Below are 23,833 nucleotides of genomic sequence, written 5' to 3'. Positions count from 1 at the left end.
AAAAATATGAAAAGAAATCAAGTTCTAGGACATTATTTGAAGGGATTAAAGATCAAGACTGTTAAATGAAAAAGAATATAAACTTCGTCTATTTGATCAAAGTCAAAATAGATATGTTTTTATCTCTGGTAACCCTTAATGGAATTTTGCTGAACAGGACTGAAACAGCAAAGCTTTAAGAAATAATTTTTGAAAATAATAACAAATTTTTGAAATAATAACAAATAAAATATTAAAATTAATTCATAGGTAATAACAATAAACATTTTAAGTACATTTATTTTTAAATACTTCTTGTATATATATATTACTAAATACAGGTGATGACAGAAAGGATGGCTGCTGTCCTGAAACAGTTATGCTTCTTTCAGGATTCATTTCCTTCCTTGGAGTACTAATTGGACATTTGCTCGGGCAAAAGCTCAATGTCTTTGCTGACCAAAGAAATATCACTGCAAATAAATGAGCATTAAACAATCTCTGATTTGAGAGTGTCAACTGTGCAAAGGCATCATGCAAATGCTGCTCTTATGCTAAACCCAGTGCATTTGATACCAGATATGTCCTCTTTGACTTCCTTGATTGTTTTAAGAACTGGTTTCCAAATAGTGAAAAGCAAACTACCTGATATCATATCTAGTATCAAAACAAGGAGCAATTATTTCTCCTGCCCAAGTGAATAGCTTCTAGACCTCTACAGTAGAATGGGCAGAAGAAAATTCAGTTCTGCAAAATAAACAGAACTGGTATTTGCTATACTGTAGTTGCTACAATTCTTTCATAATGGCTTTTTAACATTTCTGCCAGAAATCTGCAAGTTTTTATATTCTTGTCATATATTTGTTCGAATCTAGCTTTCTAATAAAAAAGCCTGAAAAATATAAAGATTCCTTATTATTCAGCACAATGAAAGCTGAGGTTCCTGACCATGTGATATTCTTTCACTTCCTATCATCTCTGTTCTCTTGTGCCTGTTGGGTATGTTTTCACATGAGCATGTTGAAAGATGTAAAAGTACGTTGAAGTAAGAGAGGTAGGTTTTGCTCAATGAACTTCTGAAAATAAAGATCACTGCTTCCCATCTGGTCCTGCTTGTCCTATAATGAGCTGATTTAATATTCTGTACAACACAGTGCTAGAGACTACTTTGCTCATGGAGAGATAGGGCTGAAGTTTCCATGCTGTTGTCACGACGTCCTCTGCCAGGAAACAAAAGCACTTCCAAAGGAACGGGCGACAAGGTTTATTCCTTCTCCAAAACAAACCGCGGTAAAGTCAGCGTTGAGGCTCCTAGCCTCACCGCTCTTTTAACATTGTACCACACCCTAACCCCACCCCTTCAAAGCAAACCGGCATCCGCCCGCCTCCCCATAAAAACCCCACCCATCACCGTGCATAGCCACCACCCACCGTGTGCGCTGCTGCAGCCTGTCAAGCCCCCTTCCAGGTAAGTATTGTCCTTCCGCTCCCTCGCGAGCCCCATGCCGTGCTGGCGTTGCGGTCGTTAAGCCCCCCCCATGTCCAGTAACAGAGCGTGGCAAAACAGGCACAGTCGCACCCCCCTCCGCAGTAAGCTGGGGCGTGCCCAACTGCTGGGGCGTGCCCATCTGCTGGGGCGGGTCCAACTGTTCGTTGGGTGCAGCCTGTTGCCGCCCGGGCGCCATCCGCAGTCCAGGGTCCGGCTGCCGCAGTCCAGGGTCCGGCACCGGGCCGGTGGGCGCTTGGCGTCGTCCCCGGTGACGAGGTGAACGCGCGCCCGCCGACCGTCCGGGGCCGGGCGCGCTAAACAGCTGTGCGCCGGGCAGCTGCTCGGCGGAATCGCGGCGGCGCGCTTCGCGTAGCCCGGACGAAGCCACGCCCTCCAAGGTCCGGGGAAGGTGCTGCCTGGGCGCGCCGGTCAGCCGAGGACTGGCCAGCTGTTCGGCGGAGCTGCGGCGGCTCGATGTGGCGGAGGATGAAGCCACGCCGTCCAGGGAAGGAGGGGGGTGCCGCTCGGGCGCGCCGATCAGCTGGGGACCGGCCAGCTGTTCGGCGGAGCTGCGGCGGCTCGATGTGGAGGAGGATGGAGCCACGCCGTCCAGGAGAGGAGGGGGGTGCCGCTCGGGCGCGCCGATCAGCTGGGGACCGGACAGCTGCTCGGCGCGGCTGCGGCGGCACAGCCAGTGTTGAGGCCCGAGCGGACGGGAGGCCGGCGGGGCTCGACAGTCGGCTCCCCCTACCATCTGTCCTCCTGCAAAAGAAGAGCGACAAGATAGACCCCCACGTATACAAGCCGCTGCGTCCCCGGTGCTACCCCCCGGTTTGGAGGGATGTGTGCGGTGAAACGCCGTGACCAAACGTTCTGCTTGAACATCCCCTTTGCTTACCCATGACGCCTCGGCCAAGGGATACCCTTTCCACATTACGAGATACTGTACCTGGCCCCTCCGTACCCGGGAATCTAAAATTGCCTGTATTTCATACTGATCCCCGTGCACAGGCCCCGGAGCGTTCTCACCCGCCTTTTCTGTTGTTCCCCTAGCGGGCTTTAGTAGGCTGCTATGGAAGACAGGGTGGATTTTCCCTAGGAATTTTGGCAACCGTAAACGGACGGTCACGGGGTTGATCACTTGAATCACTTGGAAAGGGCCAAGGAACTTGGGGCCTAGCTTCTTGCTTGGTACCCGTAAGCGCAGATATTTGGTTGACAGATACACCCACTCCCCGACCTTGGGGGTGGCGAAGGGCTCCCTTTTCCTGTCTGCCTGCTCCTTCACCCGTGCCTGCGCTTTCACCATCGCCTCCCTAGCGGTTTTCCAGGCGGCCCCCATGTGGTGCATCCACTCCTCAAGCCCGGTGGGTGTCGCCGATCCCTGTCCACACTCCGGAACAGGGACAAAATCATACCCCGCCACCACTCGGTATGGTGTCAAACCCGTGCTGCTATGCACGGCGTTATTGTGGGCGACTTCCGCGAACACCAGGAGGTCTGCCCAGTCTGTTTGCTGAAACGACACATAGCTCCTGAGTAACCTTTCCACCGTGGCGTTGGCCCTTTCAGCGGCCCCGTTGGTGCTTGGGTGGTAACCGGAGCTGAGGCCCTGGGTAGAGCCGATGTGTCGTAGAAACTCTCGCCAGAACCGTGCTGTAAACTGGACCCCGCGGTCCGAAATAATCCGTCGGGGAACCCCGTGCAGCCGATAGATGTGAGTCATGAACAGTCGTGCCAACCGTTTGGCGGACGGCAACCCCTTGCAGGGAACGAAGTGCGCCTGTCTGGAAAAAAGGTCGATGACCGTCCAGATTACTGAATACCCTCTGCTGTCCGGCAGCCCGACAATGAAGTCCATGGCGATGTCTTGCCATGGTCGTACGGGGTCCGAAACCGTCTGTAGCAAGCCCAATGGCTTCCCAACGCGGGGTTTTGCTGTGGCGCATACGTGGCATCCCCGAACGTGGTGTTCCACATCCGCCTTCATGCACGGCCACCAGAATTGACGGCGTGCTAAGTGTAACGTTTTCAGGAAGCCGAAGTGACCGGCCTGCCTGGCGTCGTGACAACAGCGCAAAATGGCGGGGCGTAGTGCCGTCACGCATAGTCAGAAGTCCAGGATGCTCCTTCAGCCAGGCGTCTGTAGCTAAGGCCTCGTCCATGGCACGGGACAAATCGTCCCCCACGCTGCAGACTGCCTGGGACACGCTCGGGGATGCACTGGGCGGAATGAGTTCTTGTATAACCGCTTCTCGTTTGGTGTCGTATTGCGGCAGCCGTGAGAGTGCGTCAGCAAGGAAGTTCCGCCCCACCCGGTACGTACTTCAGGACGAAATTAAAGCGCCGGAAAAAGAGAGCCCATCTGACGTGCTTGGGCGCCAGTTTCCTCGGGGACTGCAGAACCTCCAGGTTCTTGTGGTCTGTCCAGACCTCGAAGGGATGGACAGCCCCCTCCAGAAGGTGTCGCCACGTCTCCAAGGCCGCGCGCACAGCGAACGCCTCCTTCTCCCGGATCGCCCATGACCGTTCCGCCGATGACAGTTTTTTGGAAGAATAGGCACAGGGTTGCAACACGCCCTTCGTGTTCCGTTGCAACAGCACAGCCCCTACCGCGACATCGCTGGCGTCAACTTGGACCACATACGGACGGCCGGGATCAGGATGTACCAACACCGGCTCCTTCGCAAACAGGGCCTTCAATGTCTCGAACGCCCGTTGACACGTGGTGGTCCATGCCAGCTTCAACCCTGGACGTGGTTTCACCCCGGAGTCCCGCGTCCGCAACAGGTCCGTCAGCGGCAGGGCTGTTGCTGCAAAACCTGGAATAAACTGGCGGTAAAAGTTCGCGAACCCCAGGAAACTCTGAAGTTGTCGCCGCGTCCGCGGCGCCTGCCATTGCAGGACGGCTTCCACCTTGCGAGGGTCCATTTCTATGCCGCTCGCCGACACGCGGTACCCCAGATAATCCAGCCTCGTCTTGTGGAACTCGCACTTGGTGAGCTTCACATAGAGGCGGGCAGCCAGCAGCTTTCGAAGCACCTGGCGCACGAGGGCAACGTGCTCCTCCATAGTCTTAGTGTATATCAGAATGTCATCCAGGTACACTAACACCCCGCGGTACAGGTGCTTGTGAAGCACCTGGTTTATCATCTGCATAAAAACGGCTGGGGCCCCCTGGAGTCCGAACGGCATGACACGGAACTGGAAACTGCCCAGCGGACAGTTAAACGCCGTTTTCCACTCATCCCCAGCTTTGATCCGCACCCGGTAATACGCCTCCCGTAGGTCTAGCTTCGTGAAGATGCGTCCCGTCGACAGGTGTGCCAGAAGATCTTTCATGAGTGGCAGCGGATACAGATGTTCAACGCAGACCGCGTTGACGCCTCGGAAGTCGACACACAAGCGAAGCGTGCCATCCTTCTTCTCCCGAAACAGTATTGGCGCCGCTATCTTGGATCGGGCAGGTTGGATAAACCCCCTCGCGAGGTTTTTGTCGACGTAACGACGTAGCTCCTGCATCTCGCGAGGCGTCAGCGCGTACATGCGCGGTTTCGGCAGTTTTACGCCCGGCTCCAGCTCGATAGCACAATCCGTCGTTCGGTGGGGAGGCAGAGTGTCGCACTCTTTTTCGTCGAAAACCTCTGCTAGGTCGGCGTACACCTGTGGGAAGCAGGCTTCCGCCACCCCCTCTGCCCCTTGGACCCGCTCACCACCAGGCCGCTATGCAGGGCCCACATATGCGTGAGGTGGTGGTTGTGGCCCTGTCCCCAACCGCAAGTGCCGGCAACCCTCCCCCCACCAGATTGTGGGACCCCACTTGTCGAGCCATGTCAGTCCCAGAATCACCGTCTCCGTCATTGATGGTACGACAAGGAAGCGCAAAGTCTCCCAGTGGGTCCCCATCTCTAATCGAATAGGACCCGTCACCCGAGTGACTGGAGCCCCCCCCAAAAGGGATCCGTCCACTTGCTGGAAACGAAGAGGAGTTGGCAGGCGGCGTACCTCCAATCCCAGCCGAGCAACCACCACTTGGCTGATAAGGCACCGGGTGCTGCCTGTGTCGATCAGTGCTGGGCAAGCCTCCCTACGTCCCGTACGCGGGTTGATGAGTACGACCGGTACTGTGAAGGGCACCACTGGGTCACTCACCATAGGGTCCTCCTCCTCCTCCAGGCTCTCGTAGGGCTCTGGGTCGATGGCCTCGGGTGGTTCGGTGCCGATTGCCGCTGTGGTCATCAGGGATGCCAGCTGGTGAGCTGCTCTTGATCGCTCCAGCGACTTCCGTGCGGTAGGGCCTTTTCCGGTGGGAGTTGCTGCGGCGGCACGAGGTGCCGGCAGGGGGCAAGCGGCCACTCGGTGCCCCGGCTGATCGCACCGGAAACACCTTATAGCCGGTCTTGGAGGCGGCACAGGTGGGCTAGCCGTTGGGGCCACGGCCTTTCGGCCCTCCTCCTTCGGCCTTTCGGGGGTCCTACGGGTCCCGACCACCCCCTCCGCCTTACCCCTGCATTCGCGCAGCCGGACGTCCAGTTCCACGGTGACCCGGTACCACTCCAGCAGTCGCTCGGGCACTCCACGCACCACGCACGCCCTCCGCAGCGCGCCGTCCAGCCCCGACTGGAAGTGGTGAACCAGCAAGCGTTCCGGCCAAGAGCGGAGCTTACGAGCCACCCGGCGGAACTCAGCGACATACTCCGCTGCGGGCCTGCCTTGTTGTCGCAGCCCCACCACCTCCGCCTCGGCTCTGTGGGTACGGGCCACATCCTCGAACTGCGTCCGCAGTGACTCCAGGAACAACCCGACGTCAGCAAGCTCCCGGGCATGCTCGCCGTACAGGTCAGCCGCCCATGCCGCGGCCTCTCCCTGCAGGCTTGCTGTGATGGCCACCACCATGGCCCATTGGGAGGTATAGGCTGCACCGTACTGGTCCAGGTGGTGGATGGTGTGGCTTAGGAACATGGCAAGCCGGTCAGGATGGCCGTCGTACGTAACCGGCAGTGGTGGAGGGCCCCAGAACACTCCCGGGCCCCAGGGGTCCCCCTGGGCCCTGGGCCCCCTTGTACCTGGCGCTTGGTGCCGCCCGCTCCATGGCCGGGCGGAAGCCCCGGCCGTTGTTGCCCACCTGGTGGCCTCTGCCCGGTCTGACACCCCGGGGCGTTGTCGTTCGGCCTGAACAGCTCCCACCTCCGTCAGCCGTGATGGCGGGGCCCGAAACCTTGGGCCTGCCAGGCGGAAACTGGGCTGGCCCGCCTGGCCGGGTGTCAGCCTCTGTAGTGACCAGCGCCGCGACTCCTGAGCCGGTCCCGCAGGTGACCAAGGTGCAGTGTCTTGATAGCCAAACTCCCCAAAACGGTCCCGCAACACGTCCATCGTGTAGGCCCCTGGGGCCGTAGAGTAGCTCCACTCCTCGCCTTCCTCCTCCGTCAGCCGCCGTTCCCTCCAAGCCGGCACACCGGCCCGTGGACGGCCCTCACCACGGTCTTGGTCCCAACGCTCCAAGGGAGGGCTTTGCCACCCTCCCCCGCTTTGAGCCAGAGACCCTACCTCCCAGCTGTCACCAGCTTCAGCCGAGGCTATAACCCCCTTGGTCTTCGGCCGCACTGCTGGCCCCTCTGGCTCGCCGGGATCAGGGGGAGTTACATCTGCAGCCCCAACAGCCCCTTCCTCCTCGGCTGCCAGATCAAGCCCCGATGGATCCTCTGCCATGCCCAAAGCGTGAGTAACAGCAGTAGGTATCCTAGAACAACGCTGACTTACTGTCACGACGTCCTCTGCCAGGAAACAAAAGCACTTCCAAAGGAACGGGCGACAAGGTTTATTCCTTCTCCAAAACAAACCGCGGTAAAGTCAGCGTTGAGGCTCCTAGCCTCACCGCTCTTTTAACATTGTACCACACCCTAACCCCACCCCTTCAAAGCAAACCGGCATCCGCCCGCCTCCCCATAAAAACCCCACCCATCACCGTGCATAGCCACCACCCACCGTGTGCGCTGCTGCAGCCTGTCAAGCCCCCTTCCAGGTAAGTATTGTCCTTCCGCTCCCTCGCGAGCCCCATGCCGTGCTGGCGTTGCGGTCGTTAAGCCCCCCCCATGTCCAGTAACAGAGCGTGGCAAAACAGGCACAGTCGCACCCCCCTCCGCAGTAAGCTGGGGCGTGCCCAACTGCTGGGGCGTGCCCATCTGCTGGGGCGGGTCCAACTGTTCGTTGGGTGCAGCCTGTTGCCGCCCGGGCGCCATCCGCAGTCCAGGGTCCGGCTGCCGCAGTCCAGGGTCCGGCACCGGGCCGGTGGGCGCTTGGCGTCGTCCCCGGTGACGAGGTGAACGCGCGCCCGCCGACCGTCCGGGGCCGGGCGCGCTAAACAGCTGTGCGCCGGGCAGCTGCTCGGCGGAATCGCGGCGGCGCGCTTCGCGTAGCCCGGACGAAGCCACGCCCTCCAAGGTCCGGGGAAGGTGCTGCCTGGGCGCGCCGGTCAGCCGAGGACTGGCCAGCTGTTCGGCGGAGCTGCGGCGGCTCGATGTGGCGGAGGATGAAGCCACGCCGTCCAGGGAAGGAGGGGGGTGCCGCTCGGGCGCGCCGATCAGCTGGGGACCGGCCAGCTGTTCGGCGGAGCTGCGGCGGCTCGATGTGGAGGAGGATGGAGCCACGCCGTCCAGGAGAGGAGGGGGGTGCCGCTCGGGCGCGCCGATCAGCTGGGGACCGGACAGCTGCTCGGCGCGGCTGCGGCTGCGGCGGCACAGCCAGTGTTGAGGCCCGAGCGGACGGGAGGCCGGCGGGGCTCGACAGCTGTCTCAGTAGACTGGACGAGCCTGTTCTGTTACCTCGGTCTTGGACTACCATTATGTTAGACTTTCCTCTGTTATACTGGGGTACAAACCCATTCCTTTTACATACTGTTATGTCTGCTACTCCTCAGTTTTACTGCTTCTATTCTGGTGAAAGACAGCAAGAAAACTGACTCATATTGTTGAGTGAAGTGAAAAGGTTTTCTTGTCCCATTGTCAAAAAAAGAACTAGATACAAACATCAATACAAAATAAATATCAACATTTCATTGCTGCTAATCAACAGTAGATTTATCATTCCAATGTTATAATTTCAATGAAAAATAATTCAGTAACTTCCAAATGATATTCAAGCAGTAACAAATATGTCATGCAATTAATACTAATTAAAATATTTAATAGAAATAAAGATGACACTAGAGAAACAACAGTAAAATTTAACATAAATATGAGTTAATTTAATTTAATGAGAGAGAACCAGGGTGCATCTTAGCATTTGAATATAAAAGTGGCAGAAAACAAAAAACCCAACCCTTTCGTCATATGGTAATTACATATACAGAAATCTTATTCAACAGCCACTTAGAAGTGCACAATGAGGTATTATGTTAAATGTATTATACAAACTTCAGTCACACACCATGAATATTTTATCCATATACTTATTTCTGGATGTAAAGTAGACTATGCTTCATGGAAGCTGATTAAAAATAAAAGTTTACCTCTTGAAAGTTGCCACAAGATAACCAACCATGTGAACACCACTAGGCAGACTAGAAAAATCAATTCCACATGAAGGCTAAAATGACTTTTATCGAGATTGGCTATGATAGCAGAATCTTGCAAGAATGATTGTGCTATCCTACCCTTCCTTCTTATATCCCAGTGAGTTAAGACAGGCATCTGCCTAAGCTGTTTCCAAATTTATTTCACTGGATAAAAAAAAAGGTTTTAGACCTTTTGTCTTAAGTAATTGTTCCTGCATATCTACATCAATAATCTCTGCATTTTTTTACTCTCTACACTAATATAGCCACCTTTTTGGAAGGATATTATTAACAAAGGCATATATGATATTATTAGACAGTCACATATATTTTACTTAATAGAAATGCTACATATAAATAAATATAACTAAATATTTATTTATATGTAGGAAATATGAGGAAAAAAGACACTACTCTCTTAAAAAATACAAAACTAGAGTGAAAATACAGCACCTGATGTATTATCAGACTCGATAAATAGAATAAAGGTTGGTTTTTTTCAGAATTTGTACTTCTACCTAACCTTAAACCTGCCCTTAATTGAAATTTTGATTACCACATAACTAATTTCAAGCCAATTTCAAATATCTTTTTTAAATTTAGTGACATAATTATTATGTCTCCGCTTTAGAGAATTTTCAATTTAAATGATCCAGAACTATTTCAAATCGTCTTTCAAACTATTTGAGGAAGACAATTTCAGCTACCTTATTAATGAATACTGGAAGCCTAAAGGTTTTTTCTGCTTGTTTGCTTTGATGCTTCATATTATAATTTACAAATCTCAGCTAGTGAGGAGAATACAGGTAGTACTCGTTTAACAACAATTGGTGCTGCATTTCAATCATTAAGTGAAGTGGTCACTAAGTAAAATCACAGCTGTGCTTTTCAGGCTTCTGGAAGTCATAAGCATAAGTACTGGTCACAAAGTTTTTCATCACCTTAGTAACTGTGAATGGTCACTGTATGAGGCAGTCGCTGAACAAAGACTACGTGTACATTTCTTCATCCAAAAAGCAATGACATTTAACATTATTTTTTTTAGGATTTCCGCACCTTCCAGGGCTTTTATTTTCTTTTACTGACTTGATCTAGGACCGTGGTGGTGAACCTGTGGCACGCAGAGTCCTCTCTGTGGGCACGTGCACCATTGCCCCAGTTCTAGGCCTTCAGCTGGGTTTTATAAAACCTTTTCGCTTTAGGCCTCCGCCACCGTGTGCAAAAAAAAAAAAAGGTTCAATCAATCAATTTCAACTTCTCGTGGCGGAAAAAAGATCTCGCAAAGTTGGAATTGATTGATAGAACTTTTTAGTCCCACCCAGTCTGCCGTTACCACCGTGGCCATGCCCAATGGGCCACGCCCACCCAATGGGCCATGCCTAATGGGCCACACCCACCTGGCACCCAACGATACATAAGTGGGTTTTGGGTTGCAGTTTGGGCACTTGGTCTCTAAAAGGTTCGCTATCACTGATCTAGGAGTTCACAGATCTAGTTCTGTCCTCACTATGCCCCACAGCTTTAGCACCGAGGCAGACACAGCAAAAACACTAATTTATTACAGAAAAACATGCCTTCATGAACAAACCAATTCACATATGGTATATTTCCTAGAGGAAGAAGTATATTGATATTTGAAATATGGGTTAAAATTACTCCATATATTTCATTTCCTCTTCAAAAAAACCTCAAAAGGTTGAAAAATTATAGTCACATCCACCCAAAGGGGGACCCCTTGCCACATTTTTCATTGTTTTCATATTTCAAAAAATGTGTATCTGTTGGCAGTTCTCTTAAATGAAAAAATAAATCAGAAACTTCCTTTTCCAGATACGATACATATTAATCATTCTGCTCATTCACTAAAAGATCCAAATTGTGTGATGAACTGAATACTCCTGCTGAAGTAATTATTTCCAAATGTCCCTGAATATCTGCTTTGGAAGGGAGATATTTAGATCTGCAATAATTGCTCCATACCTTCCTTCAAGAGGGTATGGGTATCTCCATTGGATCTCTATTATACAGAAATCAAATATACATATATAATAAGTTTTGGATATTGTTCATGTTAGTGTTTTGTTTTAAATTTTGCTAATCCTTGACCAAATAAATATTAATGATTCATGGTAAGGTTATCAATTTTAATTTTGGCTTTCAAACATTTTGGATAAAACATTTATAAAATAAATATAAAATAGACTTACCCAATACAGCTACAATTGTTGATGACTGGGAATTTCCTAGAGGGAATGTAGCTGCTTTGCATACATATTCACCAGAATCAGAAAAGGTAACATTACTTAAGATGATAGATGCATCAGTTAGTGAAGTGTTTTTCAATAATACTCTTCCTTCATATTCTCCTTGAACAGAAAATCCATAATCAGGATGATGAACAGCAATGTTCTGAGCAGTTTTCCCATGTATCTTTTGCCATGTAATCTGTGTTAATGTTTCGTTGATATCAATTATGCACTTCAAAGTAACATTCTTTCCCCAAACTGCTTTCACATGTGGATCAACCTTTGGTCCAGCTAAGGCACCTAAAAAAGAGGGGGGCAATAGACAAAATACTAGTTAAGTGATATGCTCCACAAGTATTTTTGTAGGAAAATTTGTCTTAGTTGGTGATCCTGTTTCAGTCTTATGTGCCAATCTGCTTAGATATTAGATGTCAATAAATCTTTTCTTCCCTCCCTTTATGGGAGTTAGAAGGGCATTCAATACCAAAACTTATGCACATCCTGAAATAAGGGGGGGGGGAACCCTTATGTACTGCTAGAAAAAAAGAAAGGTTTATAGAGGCTCAGCAATGATTACAGACCAGAGGAAAAGCCAGAGTTTCTGAGACTCCTTTAAGATCATCAGGGTGGGAGCTGTACAAATCTCTGCAAAGATGCCATTCTAAAGGGCAGGCACTGTGTCAGAAGAACACTTTCTAGATGCCACTATTTAATCAAAGGAACTCTATCCCTTCTGCCTGATCATATATGGTGTGGGCAAAACTACAGGAGATAGACAGTTCCTCAAATAGCCCAGGCCTTATGCTAAGAAAGGCTTTACAGGTAATAACAAATCTGTCTGATCTAGTGGTTAAGGCACCAGATAGCTGGATGGCATTTAGGCTACTCTCAAGCCATGATATTAGGCTTGAATGACAAGCTGGATAGTCAACTCCTGTTTTAACCAATGCATCAATACGTGGTTGATCAAAAAAAGTAAATTATACATTTTTGAAAAATGCTAGGACGAATGTATGTTATGTACACATGCATACATACAACATACATATATGCATTGAGAGCCAGTTTGGTCTAGTTATTAAGGCACCTGTTAGAAACCAGGAGACCAAGACTTCTAGTTCCACTTTAGTCACGAAAACCAGCTGGGTGACTTTAGGCCAAGCATTCTCTCTCAGCCCACCCCACCTCCTGTTTCCTCCTATCATTGGGAGATAAATAGGAGGATGGAGTAATATTAGGTATGTTTGCTATCTTGACTTATTTATAAATAAAAATAAAGGTGGGATAAAAACTAAGTAAAATATACCGACAGACAATATTTTCATTCCAAAAATATTAATCAATTGGAGGTTACACAGAAGCTCCTATTTACACATGGAAAGAATAGAAATATGCACAAAAGTAATTAAACAATGCTCAAAAAGCATCCTTGAAGTGGAAGCCCAAAGAATATCAAGCTACCTCTGAGATCGATATTAGGAATCCACATGAATTTGGTGAAACCAGCAAACTAGATCAGCTAATGACTGCTAAGTATTGAAAGCGTTTATTATTTTTCCACCAGTGTTTTTCAAGGGAGATACTGAAAGGTACACTACACAGACCTATTCTGCTCATACGGTTTGTACCATGTCTTATTACAGTTACTACTGAGATTTTAGAAGTTCTTTCTTGGCTCCTCTACTCAAGATATTCCCTAATCACCCAGATAACTATATGTAATTTTCCATATCTTCTATTATGCAAAGGACTTCAAAACAATGTACTCAAGTTGCTGAACTGGCATAACTGGCACTTAAAACACAGGACTATTTAATTAACACACAAGTAAGCTAAGGAAAGATAAATAAAACAAGATTACAATTTTTCCTGTTATACTTTCCCTCTTATTCTAAACAATTGAAGACCGGAAGTATTAAATACATTAAGCTATATTCACTCATCTGTGTTACCGTTTAACCTAACATATATATTATATCAGACGACGTGACACTTTCATGAAGCCCTACTTTAGAAGAGGACAAACACTATAATATCTACATGTAGAATTAATTCATGCAATTAATTTTAATCATATCATTTTTAATTTAGATTTTATTATTACCGTTTCCTACCTTTTTGTTTATAGAGACTCAGCAATGATTACAGACCAGAGGAAAAGCCAGTTTCTGAGACTCCTTTAAGATCATCAGGGTGGGAGCTCTAGTTAGGACTGTTCCCCCCACCCCAACTTGTATTTGGCAATTTGCTTGTAATCTTAAAAGACTAAACTCTTTCTTTATATAGTTTAATTTGTTCCTTGACAGCAACATAATTTATTTGCAGTGTAACTTGCCTGCTTAATGCCTGTTAAAGGAAGCTGAATTTAATTTGTCTCTTAGTCTAAAGTGGATAAAAAGGTAAAGGTTCCCCCGCACATACGTGCTAGTCGTTTCCGACTCTAGGTGCTCATCTAGGGGCTCATCTCCGTTTCAAAGCTGAAGAGCCAGTGCTTGTCCGAGGACGTCTCCGTGGTCATGTGGCCGGCATGACTAGACGCCAAAGGCACACGGAACGCTGTTACCTTCCCACTGTAGTGGTCCCTATTTTTCTACTTGCATTTTTTACGTGCTTTCGAACTGCTAGGTTGGCAGAAGCTGGGACGAGTAACAGGCGCTCACTCTGCTACACGGCACTTGGGATTCGACCCGCCAGACTGCCGATCTTCTGATCAACAAGCTCAGCGTCCTAACCCACTGAGCCACCGCGTCCCTAATCTAAAGTGGATATTCTACCATAAAAAGGGCAACATGTGGTAGGAAACTTTCCAATGTTTGTTAAGTGAATTTAATTGTAACATTGCATGGAGAGATTGCAAATTATTGAGCAAAATGTTGCTCTAATCAAACACAAAAATGACTAATATAGAAACTAAGAACAGATATATATATATATCCCCAAAAGAGATCCAGTGCACCTTAGGGGTTGAGATGTGGTTTGAGACAATATCTCTAATGGCTTATTACATCTATGACATATTCCCTACACTTAAGTAGAATTAAGTTCAGGTAATCTTCACTTAGTGCAGGGGTGTCAAACTGCCGGCCCACGGGCCAGATGCATCATGCCAAAACCGCACCTATCCCAGCTCCGGCAATGGAAAAAAGTCACGATATGCTGCAACACGTCATGTGAGGTTGCGAGTTTGACACCCCTGACTCAGTAACTGCCTCAAACAGCGACTGTTTAGTTATAACTGTGCTGAAAAAGTAACTTTGCAACCACAGGTTCACAGCATCTCTCTGTCATGTGTTGCCATGACAGGCAATACTTTTTTTTTTATTAAAAAGTTTTACAATAATTTTATCTTTAACAAACCAAAAAAGGAAAAAAAAACCCCTCCCAACCCCCTCCCCCCACCCTCTTCCCCCTCCCCAACCCCTCCCTCCCTTTCCCCTCCCCCCCTCGGCTTCCCAGAGCAAAATACAGGGTATAAAAATACAAACAATCATAATCGGACTTACGCAAACAATCCTAAACTATTTAAACTACCAAACTTTAACTCATATAAGAAAACTCCAAACATATATATATATATATATATATATATATATATATATATATAATTATACAAATACAAAATAATACTTTCCAATCTAGTACCAAAACACAGGGTATAAAAATACAAACAAAAAATCATGATCTAACTTACGCAAACAATCCTAAGCTATTCAAACTATCAAACTTTAACTCATATAGGTAAATTCCAAACATACATATATATATCATATCAATGATTATTCAAATACAAAATAATACCTTCACATCATTCTTATATTCTTATATTCTATTACCTACCCCAATATTGCCCATAAAAGTATTACAAATTAATTTCAATCACACATAAAACAATTTATATCAGTTTTATAAAACTATTCTTCTATCCAACTAGACTTTAACATACTAAAACCAAATTAATACAACCTTTCCTTCTCCTAATATATTATACAACTTAAAATACCATACACTACCTTCCAGGCTTAAAACTTTCCATCCAAATAACAAAGCATAACCTACAGAATATCAATAAACACTACTACAAATCTTCCCAATTAAATTTTCATAATCATCTTCAAACTAAAGCAACACAAAATATTATATAATTATTTTATAAGGGTGAAAAATGAATCCCCACATACTTAATCCTTCTAGCATCCTTATTACATTATTATCTCTTGCAATTATGCAACTAAATCCTCAGGTTTGCTTCATTCTTCCAGAAGCAGCACACCTCTTCCAATTTCTGGCCTTCTCCCGTGGTGATAAAATTTGACCCACTCCTGTAACTTTCACATCTGTCTGCGTTAACCCTTCAACATCTTGTGGATTCTCTCTGGAACGTTGAGGCTCTCTGTCACCTTTTTTCTTTGTAGACTCCAAAGACGATATGGGGACTGCTTTTAAAACATTACTGTAAAAGTCACGTGCCTGAACCACCGTGGTAAGACAATACCTTGTACCTTCATAAGTCACCACCATACCCTCTGGTATTTGCCATCTAAACTTAATATCACGTCGTCTCAATTCTTGTGTCAAAAAAGCAAATTCCTTCCTTTTTCTTAAAATTCTTGCAGGAATCTCTTTTAAAATCAAAACTTTTTGCTCATCCATTACAAAATCAATATTATAGGAGGCCTGGATAACTTCATTTCTAATCTTTCTCTGTGAAATAAACCACCACATCTCTGGGTAATTTCCTTTGTCTTGCAATCCACGAATTAACACGGAAGACTTTATCTATATCTTCCATTATTTCATCTGCTGGTCGCTCCAACACCCCTTCCAAAACCTCAGAAACCATTTTCGTCAAATTTTCCTTAGGATTTTCTTTTAGGCCTCTGATTCTCAAAGCAAGCTCCATCTGAAAATACTGTGTCGAAATCAAATCATAATCCATTTTCGCTATCATATTTTCAGTTTCTGTCATTTTGGCTTCCATTCTAATATCATTTTGAACAAGATCTTCCACTTTTTCATCCAAAATCTCAATGCTTTTAGCCATATTTAACGTTGCAGATGTGATTTCTGCTCTCATTTCTGCTAATTTCTCTGTAAACTTCTCCTCCAACTTTTTCTCCATTATCTCAACAAATTGTTGCATTTGCTTTTCCATAGTTTCTTGGAGCAAACTCTGCAAATCTTTTACTGTAAAAGCTGCTACAGATTCAGATGCAGAGGACAATAAAGTTTTCGCCGAAGACTGCTGCCTCAGGGCAGGAACTTTAGAAGATATAGTCGCCATTTTCACCCTCTATTGTTAACTACTCACTTTCACATGCAGATTCAGCAAAGTCCATTGAGTTAAAGATCAAAACATCATCTTCCCCAAAATCTCCTGCATCGCTCTGCCTGCGTCCTCGTTCTCATAAGCTCTTCCTTGCTAGCAGGGATGGTTGCGAACACCCTGTTCTGCTCCAAAAAACCCGGAGCAGAGACGCCTCGCAGTCCGGAGCATGCCCAGGCTTCGGGGGGCTCAATCCTTCCGCCACCAAAACTCTAAGTTCTGGCGGCCCCGGAGATCTCTACCCCTACCTGGACGCTCACCCCCTCTTCTCCCGAGGTGGGGGCTTCCAAGCCGCCAAACAGCTGATCGGCGCTGTTTTCGGCGGCTCTACGGAGCTGCGAGGCTGACAGCCAAGAAATGGCTGCCTCCGGCGTCACCTTGCCATCCGGAAGCCCACTCGACAGGCAATACTTTTTGTCCTGTGTAAAACTGTAAATATAATCATATGATTTTTAACTTAACAATCACTTCACTTAACAATTGAGTTGCTGGTTCTAACCGCAATCACTAAATGTGAACTACCTGTATATTTGGTAAACCATCATGACAGACAAGGTCTATGGGTTAGATCATTGTTTATTTTTTTTAGTCACTCAGTGCCTTCTTCTCACTTTTAAAAAATATACCTTTGTTTGTATAGGGCTGTATGTACCTAATTTACTGTATTAAAAGTTAAAATTGGCATATTTGCTATAGTTACTTCTTTTCATATTTGCTTGATGGGATTTCAATATTATATTGTTTTTCAACATAGGATGATAAATAATTTTTATTTTGTGAACCCGAGAGGATCTTGGGATGGCCCCACAGTCCTAGGACTATAATTTAATGAATACTAAATTAAATAAATTTAACTAGTCCTCCAAGCTGGCAGAGATTTATAGCAGTCAACAGTTAAAGCTAACCAGAGTGATTTCTCCACTAGTTCCTTCATTCATCAGCTCCAAAAACACAAAATACTAAATTTAGCATGGGTCTTACTGCAGGTATGAATCAGATAATTTTTGGTACTGGTACATACCGTAGTAATCATGTCTGACAAGAACTCCTGAACCACTTCTGACTATGCAACTTCAACGAAATGTAGTTTTCAGTACTGTCCAGAAACATCCTTACAATACATACAATGTATATGTTATTATGTGAATTCTATGCAATGAGCATATCAGCAAAACTAGCTTCAGAAACTTAATTCTAGAAATAGTTCTATTGACTATAAGCACTTCTATAGATAGTCCTCAAATTATGACCATTTGTTTAGGAACTGCTCAAAGTTACAAAGTTGCCTGAAAAAAGTGAGCTCACACTTACCACCTCTGCAGAGTCCTTGTGGTCACATGATCAAAATTCAGATGCTTGGCAACCAGCAAGTATTTATGATGGCTGCCATGTCCTAGGATCACATAATAGCCAATTGTGACCTTCCCAGAGGACTTCTGAAAGCAAAATCAATGGGAGAAGCCAGATTCACTTAACAACCAAAGCAAAAAAAGTTGTAAAATTAATCACATTGCTTGGCAAAGGAAGTTTCAATCCCAATTACGGTCATAATTCAAGGATTACCTGTACCACATATGTATCCAAGTTTTTTCCTGCCCTATAAGGTAGATCAGACTAAGAAACATATGCCTTCTAGGGCAGGGCTTCTATTTTAACATCTATGATAATATAATCCTTCAAGTCTCAAAGTGCTTCCCCTTTCCCTCCCTTCTTTATCTAAGTGTGAACTAGGGAGAACCCTGTCTGAGATTTTTACTTAAACTGGTTTCTTGGAATAGGTTCAAACACTACTTGCCTGTTGCCTTTGTAGCTGCTCTTCCTCTTGTCCTTCTAGGCTGCCATTCCCTAATGTCGTGGGGATAGGAAGTCCCACGACCCGCTAACGAGCACCGGAGGCAGCAGACTCCAGCTCCTCCCCCCCCCGCGATCTGTCCCAGGCCTGGCCTGACCAACGATTGGTGGATTACCCCCCATTTCCAACCAACCACAACCCTCCCCCCTCCCTAACCCTACAAAAAAATTAGCTAAAAAGGTAATCAGGAGCCTCTTATTAAATTTATACTGGAGGCCCCTGCCCCTGCCCAACCATCTCTCAGGGTCCCAACAATCGGGCCCTTCATCAAGAGGAGGTGTAAAAAGTAAGGCGGGTCGCTCCCAGGATGGGGGCCCCCCCTGAGGGCGAGCAAAACCGTGCTCGGATAAGTCAGATGCATGGGGTTGTTAGTTAAATTAAGTGATTACAAGTATTGTGAAAGAGAAGACAGTATAGTAGTGCTTGACTGCCCTGTTTAATGACCAAAGTTATAATGGCACTGAAAAATTAACAACCAGTCCTTGCATTTACATTGGGCACTGACTGTACACTACTGCAAACAAAGGAAACTACAGTTGAATGTGTTTTTTAAAAAAAAAATGTATCTGCACAATCAATCATAGAACTGAGCTCAACAGTGAAGCAATAGAAACTGGTTTCAAGTGAACTACACTACATGTCTTGGTTTTGCACCATAGTATAGCTATATACAGTACCGTATTTTCCGGCGTATAAGACGACTGGGCGTATAAGACGACCCCCCAACTTTTGAGATGATTTTCATGGGTTAAAAAGTCATCTTATACGCCAGAAAATACGGTATCTTGCTTCTTCAGGCACCTCTTGCCTTTATTTAAAATTAATCTACTCAGACAAAACAACCTAGCTAGATATGCTTCTTTATTGCAGACAATAATAAAACTGTATACACAAAGATGATTTGCTCAGAAATCAAGAGTTTTCGTATAGGTCTTCATTCAAACTTGAGACTAAATGCCTTCCATCTTGCAAACTGAACGGCTATGTGGCTTATTCCAGGATAGCTTTCAAAGCCACTTGGTTTATGTTGACATGTGGATGTCTGGTCCAATGATTTCAGCTTCATCAGCTACAGTATTTACAACTCCTCATTTTCTCAAAGCACTCTGTTCTTCAGAATTCAAGTACATCTGGTAATGGGCAGAACTTGGCTCAGTGAATTTGTCATTTTAGAGCACAAAAAGCCTTAGATATGATTTTTATAGCTGCTGTTTGAAGCATCACAGTTCTCTCTTACCACGTTGCACACTGTTACCTCTTAGTAATGAAGTTGCTTAAACAAGAGGTAGGTGGAATAATACTCTACACAATTAAGTGTTGAGGAAGTTCACATTTGATCTTGTTAACTTACAAGTTATCTTCAAATTATCTTGCAATCTTAAAGTACTTCTCTATAACATTCAAGGCCGGAAATCACATTTTTTTCAGAAATGATTTTAATGCAAGTTCCTGACAGCCAGCTATTAAATATGCAACAGTTCTACTATCATGTAGTAGAAATGCATCATTTCAGGGTGGAGCAGCACTCACACATGCTTGTATCTAGTAACATGAAATGTGCTGATAACAGCAGCATTAAATGTTGCCTTATTCCATTCAGACAACAGTGTGAGAGTAGTAAGAAGCAGGTGTGACACACCTCTTTGGATTGAATAACTGTTAAAGGACATACTGTAGTGATATTGATCTTGTGTCAGAAAATTATACAGCATGAGGATTTGAAGGGATCTTTGAGACGATCTAATCTCATGCCCAGGGTAATGGTATGCGGGAATGACCTCTGGCCGGACAGCAGTAGATGGGACAACAGGCATGAGATACCCCCGGTTATTGAAGGGGGATGGTGTAGGAAACATTTCAGAAGAAACCTTTCCTAGTTTTCCAGAGTAAAAGAAAATGAGGACAGAGATACTTGGAAGACACTGTTGATGTAACCAACCAATAGAAATAATAATTATAATAACAACAATAATAATAATAATAAAAAGTTGGTCACCTAGTCCAACCCCCTGACAGGCATTTCGGACAAATGCCTGTCCAGTCTCTTCTTAAAAACTTCCAGTGTTGGAGCATTCATTGTTCCACTGATTAATTGTTCTAACTGTCCTGCTTTCAGGTGCTTTGGAGAATAGCTTGACTCCCTCTGCTTTGTGGCAGCCCCTGAGATATTGGAACACTGCTATCGTGTTACCCCCCTCATCCTTCTTTTCATTAAAGTAGACATATTCAATTCCAGCAACAGTTCTTTATGTTTTAGCCTCCAGTCCCCTAATCTTCTTTGTTGCTCTTCTCTGTACTGCTTCTAGAGTCTCAACCTCTTTTTTACATCGTGGTGACCAAAACTGGATGCAGTATTAGTACTTCTGGTTGTGCTTTGTCTCTGGTCTACCTCACAGGGCTAATTTTAGTTAAGTAAAATGATCTACTACAGCATCCCTGGCAGATGGCCATCCAGTCTCTATTTTAAAAATTCCAGGGAAAAAGAATTCACCACTTTCCTAGGAAGTCTGATAAACAAATAGAGAGGAATCTGGATTTTTCTTGATATAAAATCCCAATGTTTTTGCTTTGCGTATCTGACTGAAGAACGCCATTTGTTTACTTAAAGTCATATACAACAAAATACTAACAGTTAGTAGGAAGCCCAAAAAGGCTCTGGAAACTAGTATCTTCCACCATGCAGAATAGCTTATCTAGTTATTTTGTGATTGCTACTGGGCACTATTTGATTAATTGTATCCAGAATCTCCTATGTCAGGGGCCGGCAACCTTAAACACTCAAAGAGCCACTTGGACCCTTTCCCAGAGGGAAAAAAAAAACACTGGGAGCTGCAAAACTCTCACGCGTGCATGCACGCGCACACACGAGGGGAGCTTGAAGAGTTTAATTAAAAAGAAATAGAGGATGCTGTGCATGAGTTCTGTCTCTCTCTCTTTCTCCCTCTCTCTCTCCCCCTCTCTCAGATCTTCTGCTCACCTGGCAAGCTGGCTTCACAAGCTGACACACATTCTTATTGGGCTGACTCTCCTGCTCTTGAGAGCTGCTGCTTCTGCTTCCTACTTCCTGTGGAGACGCAGCAAAGGCAGGAGCCCCGCCCAATAAGCTTGTCAGCTTCTCGGAGAAAAAGCGTGAGGCCACTCTCTTTTTTACACACACACACACACACACACACACACACACACACACACACACACAGAGAGAGAGAGAGAGAGAGAGAGAGAGAGAGAGAGAGAGAGAGAGAGAAGGGAAGCACAAGTGCTTCTCTCTGTCTCTCTCTCTGCAAATGGTAGAGGACAACTGGGAGCCACAGAAGGCTGAAAGAGCCGCATGCAGCTCCAGAGCCATGGGTTGCTGACCCATGTCCTATGTTCTTCAGCTATCTTTCTTTTTACTATCACAACTACTGCTTTATTGTTTTGGAATCTTTCTTTGGCTAAGAATATATATTTTATATTGTTCTTAGTTGATAACACCAGTTTGAAAGTGCAGAAAGTACTTTGATTTTTATCCTGCCCTTCTTACTTTATAAGTAACTCAAGGCTGCAAACATACATAATATTCTTTTCTCCCCTTTCCCCCCATAACAGCCCTATGAGATGGTTTTGGTTGAGAGAGAGAGACTGGCCCAAGGCCACCCAACCAGCTTTCATGACTAAGGGGGCACTAAAACCAGTTTCCTGATTTCTAGACTAGCATCTTAACAACTACACTAAACTAGTTCTTTAAGTTATAAGATTATTGGTGCTGTACGAATGTGGCAGCATTCCTGATGCTGAAAATGTCCCCAATATATATAGTCCTTGTTTAGCTACTACAATTGGAACCAACAATTCCATTACTAAACAATTTGATCATTAAACAAAACATCATGTAACTGCAATGGACTTATTCCATTTGCCATTTAATTGTTAACAAAGTCATCATGTGATCATGACTTGTGATTTTAGTGCTTCTCCATTGATTCTGCTTGTCAGAAACCAGACATGAAGCACTCAAATGGCAAAAACTGACTATGGGATGTTCATAACCACCTGCTGGTTGTGAAGTACCCAGTCTTGATCAGCCTAAACATTCCAAATTACATATAATTCTGAAGCAAGTGATTTATTAAACTTAAAACAGATAAAGATGCACTGAACAGAATAAAAAATTAACTTTGTGACATTGCTCAGCTAATGGGCTCAGACACAATTAGATAACTTGACATGTGGAGAAACAATAAACATTTTTCCAATATTCTGTCTCAAGATTAATTTGTATAACTGATCTTCAATAACTACTTTCACAAGTATCAGGCATAATCTTAATATACATTAATAAAATATTCAATGTGTATGGCCATCCATCTCACTAAGTGATTCTGGGCGGCTCATGACAGTTAAACAATAATCCAATAAAAACAAGCTAAAAACCAATATACAAACATAAAATGTCAATAACCAGTATAAAACAAAAATAACCATTGTAAAAGTCAACAACCATTGCTGGTCGGTCCCCCAAGCACAGTGGCAGAGCCACGTCTTTATGACCTTACTAAATACTGATAGGGACAGGGCCAATCTAAGTTCTGGGAAGATGATCCATATGTTTTTAGGGTGGCATTAAAGGGCAGCTTTATAGTTAATTGTGAACTTTCTGGAAATGTTATTCCACTTTCTCTCTCTCTCTCTCGTGTCTTCATAGTCTGTCTGATGCCAGGAAAAAAGGTTATGTAGAGATTAGGACTGGTCTCATCACTATGCTGGTTCATTTCCATCTTTATATTCTAGAGAAAAAAAGGAAGTCATTCATTTAGAAGGCACTGGACCTGCATGATGGAAATATAAAATTATGCAGGCACTTAAATAATAGACTACAACCCTTTTAAACTTTGTTTGAAGATAAAGAAATTGCTTTATAAGTAAGAAGAAAGAAAACAGCAGAGAAAGAAGTGGAAAAAATCATGAAATATTCTTGACTAAAAATCATGAAATACAAAAACCTGCAAACAGAAATAGAACAACTATGGCAAAAGAAAGCAAAGATAGTACCAAAAGCAATAGATGCTTTGGATGCAATACCATAACATCTAGAACACCACTTGGACACCATCGCCATTGACAAAGTAACCATTAGTTAATAACAAGAGGCAACTTTACTTGGAACAGTTTACATCCATAAGGATACCTTTAATACCCACCAAAAACAACATCTGCCTATCCCAGGCCTTGGGATGGACCAACGATGGACAAAAATGCCAAATCCAGTAAACACCTGGCTAAATGTACAACCAACCATAATAATATGCCACTCAATTTATTTAATATCAAAGTATTCTTTCCTTCTATTTCCTAGGCTGGAATGCCCTCTTGTGGCCAGAAGTGTCTCCTTTAATCAATTCAATGAGTTCTC

At 45.2% G+C, this 23,833-nt stretch overlaps 1 protein-coding gene across 2 annotated transcripts in view; it reads right to left on the bottom strand.

Annotated features, from left to right (window-relative positions):
* NECTIN3 (nectin cell adhesion molecule 3) overlaps positions 1-23,833 on the bottom strand; it is a 56,669-nt gene that overhangs the window by 19,187 nt on the left and 13,649 nt on the right. The window contains exon 2 of one of the 2 annotated variants that reach the window (XM_081327759.1): positions 11,228-11,566. The exons of the other annotated variant lie outside the window; for it this stretch is intronic. Within the exon in view, the coding sequence (XP_081183885.1) occupies positions 11,228-11,566 (339 nt within the window). The remainder of the gene's footprint in view (positions 1-11,227; positions 11,567-23,833) is intronic. 2 annotated transcript variants of the gene reach the window in all.

The sequence above is a fragment of the Vipera berus genome, assembly GCF_964194415.1.
Source record: "Vipera berus genome assembly, chromosome: 4".
Taxonomy (NCBI): domain Eukaryota; kingdom Metazoa; phylum Chordata; class Lepidosauria; order Squamata; family Viperidae; genus Vipera; species Vipera berus.
This window is presented reverse-complemented; position numbering and strand designations above follow the sequence as displayed.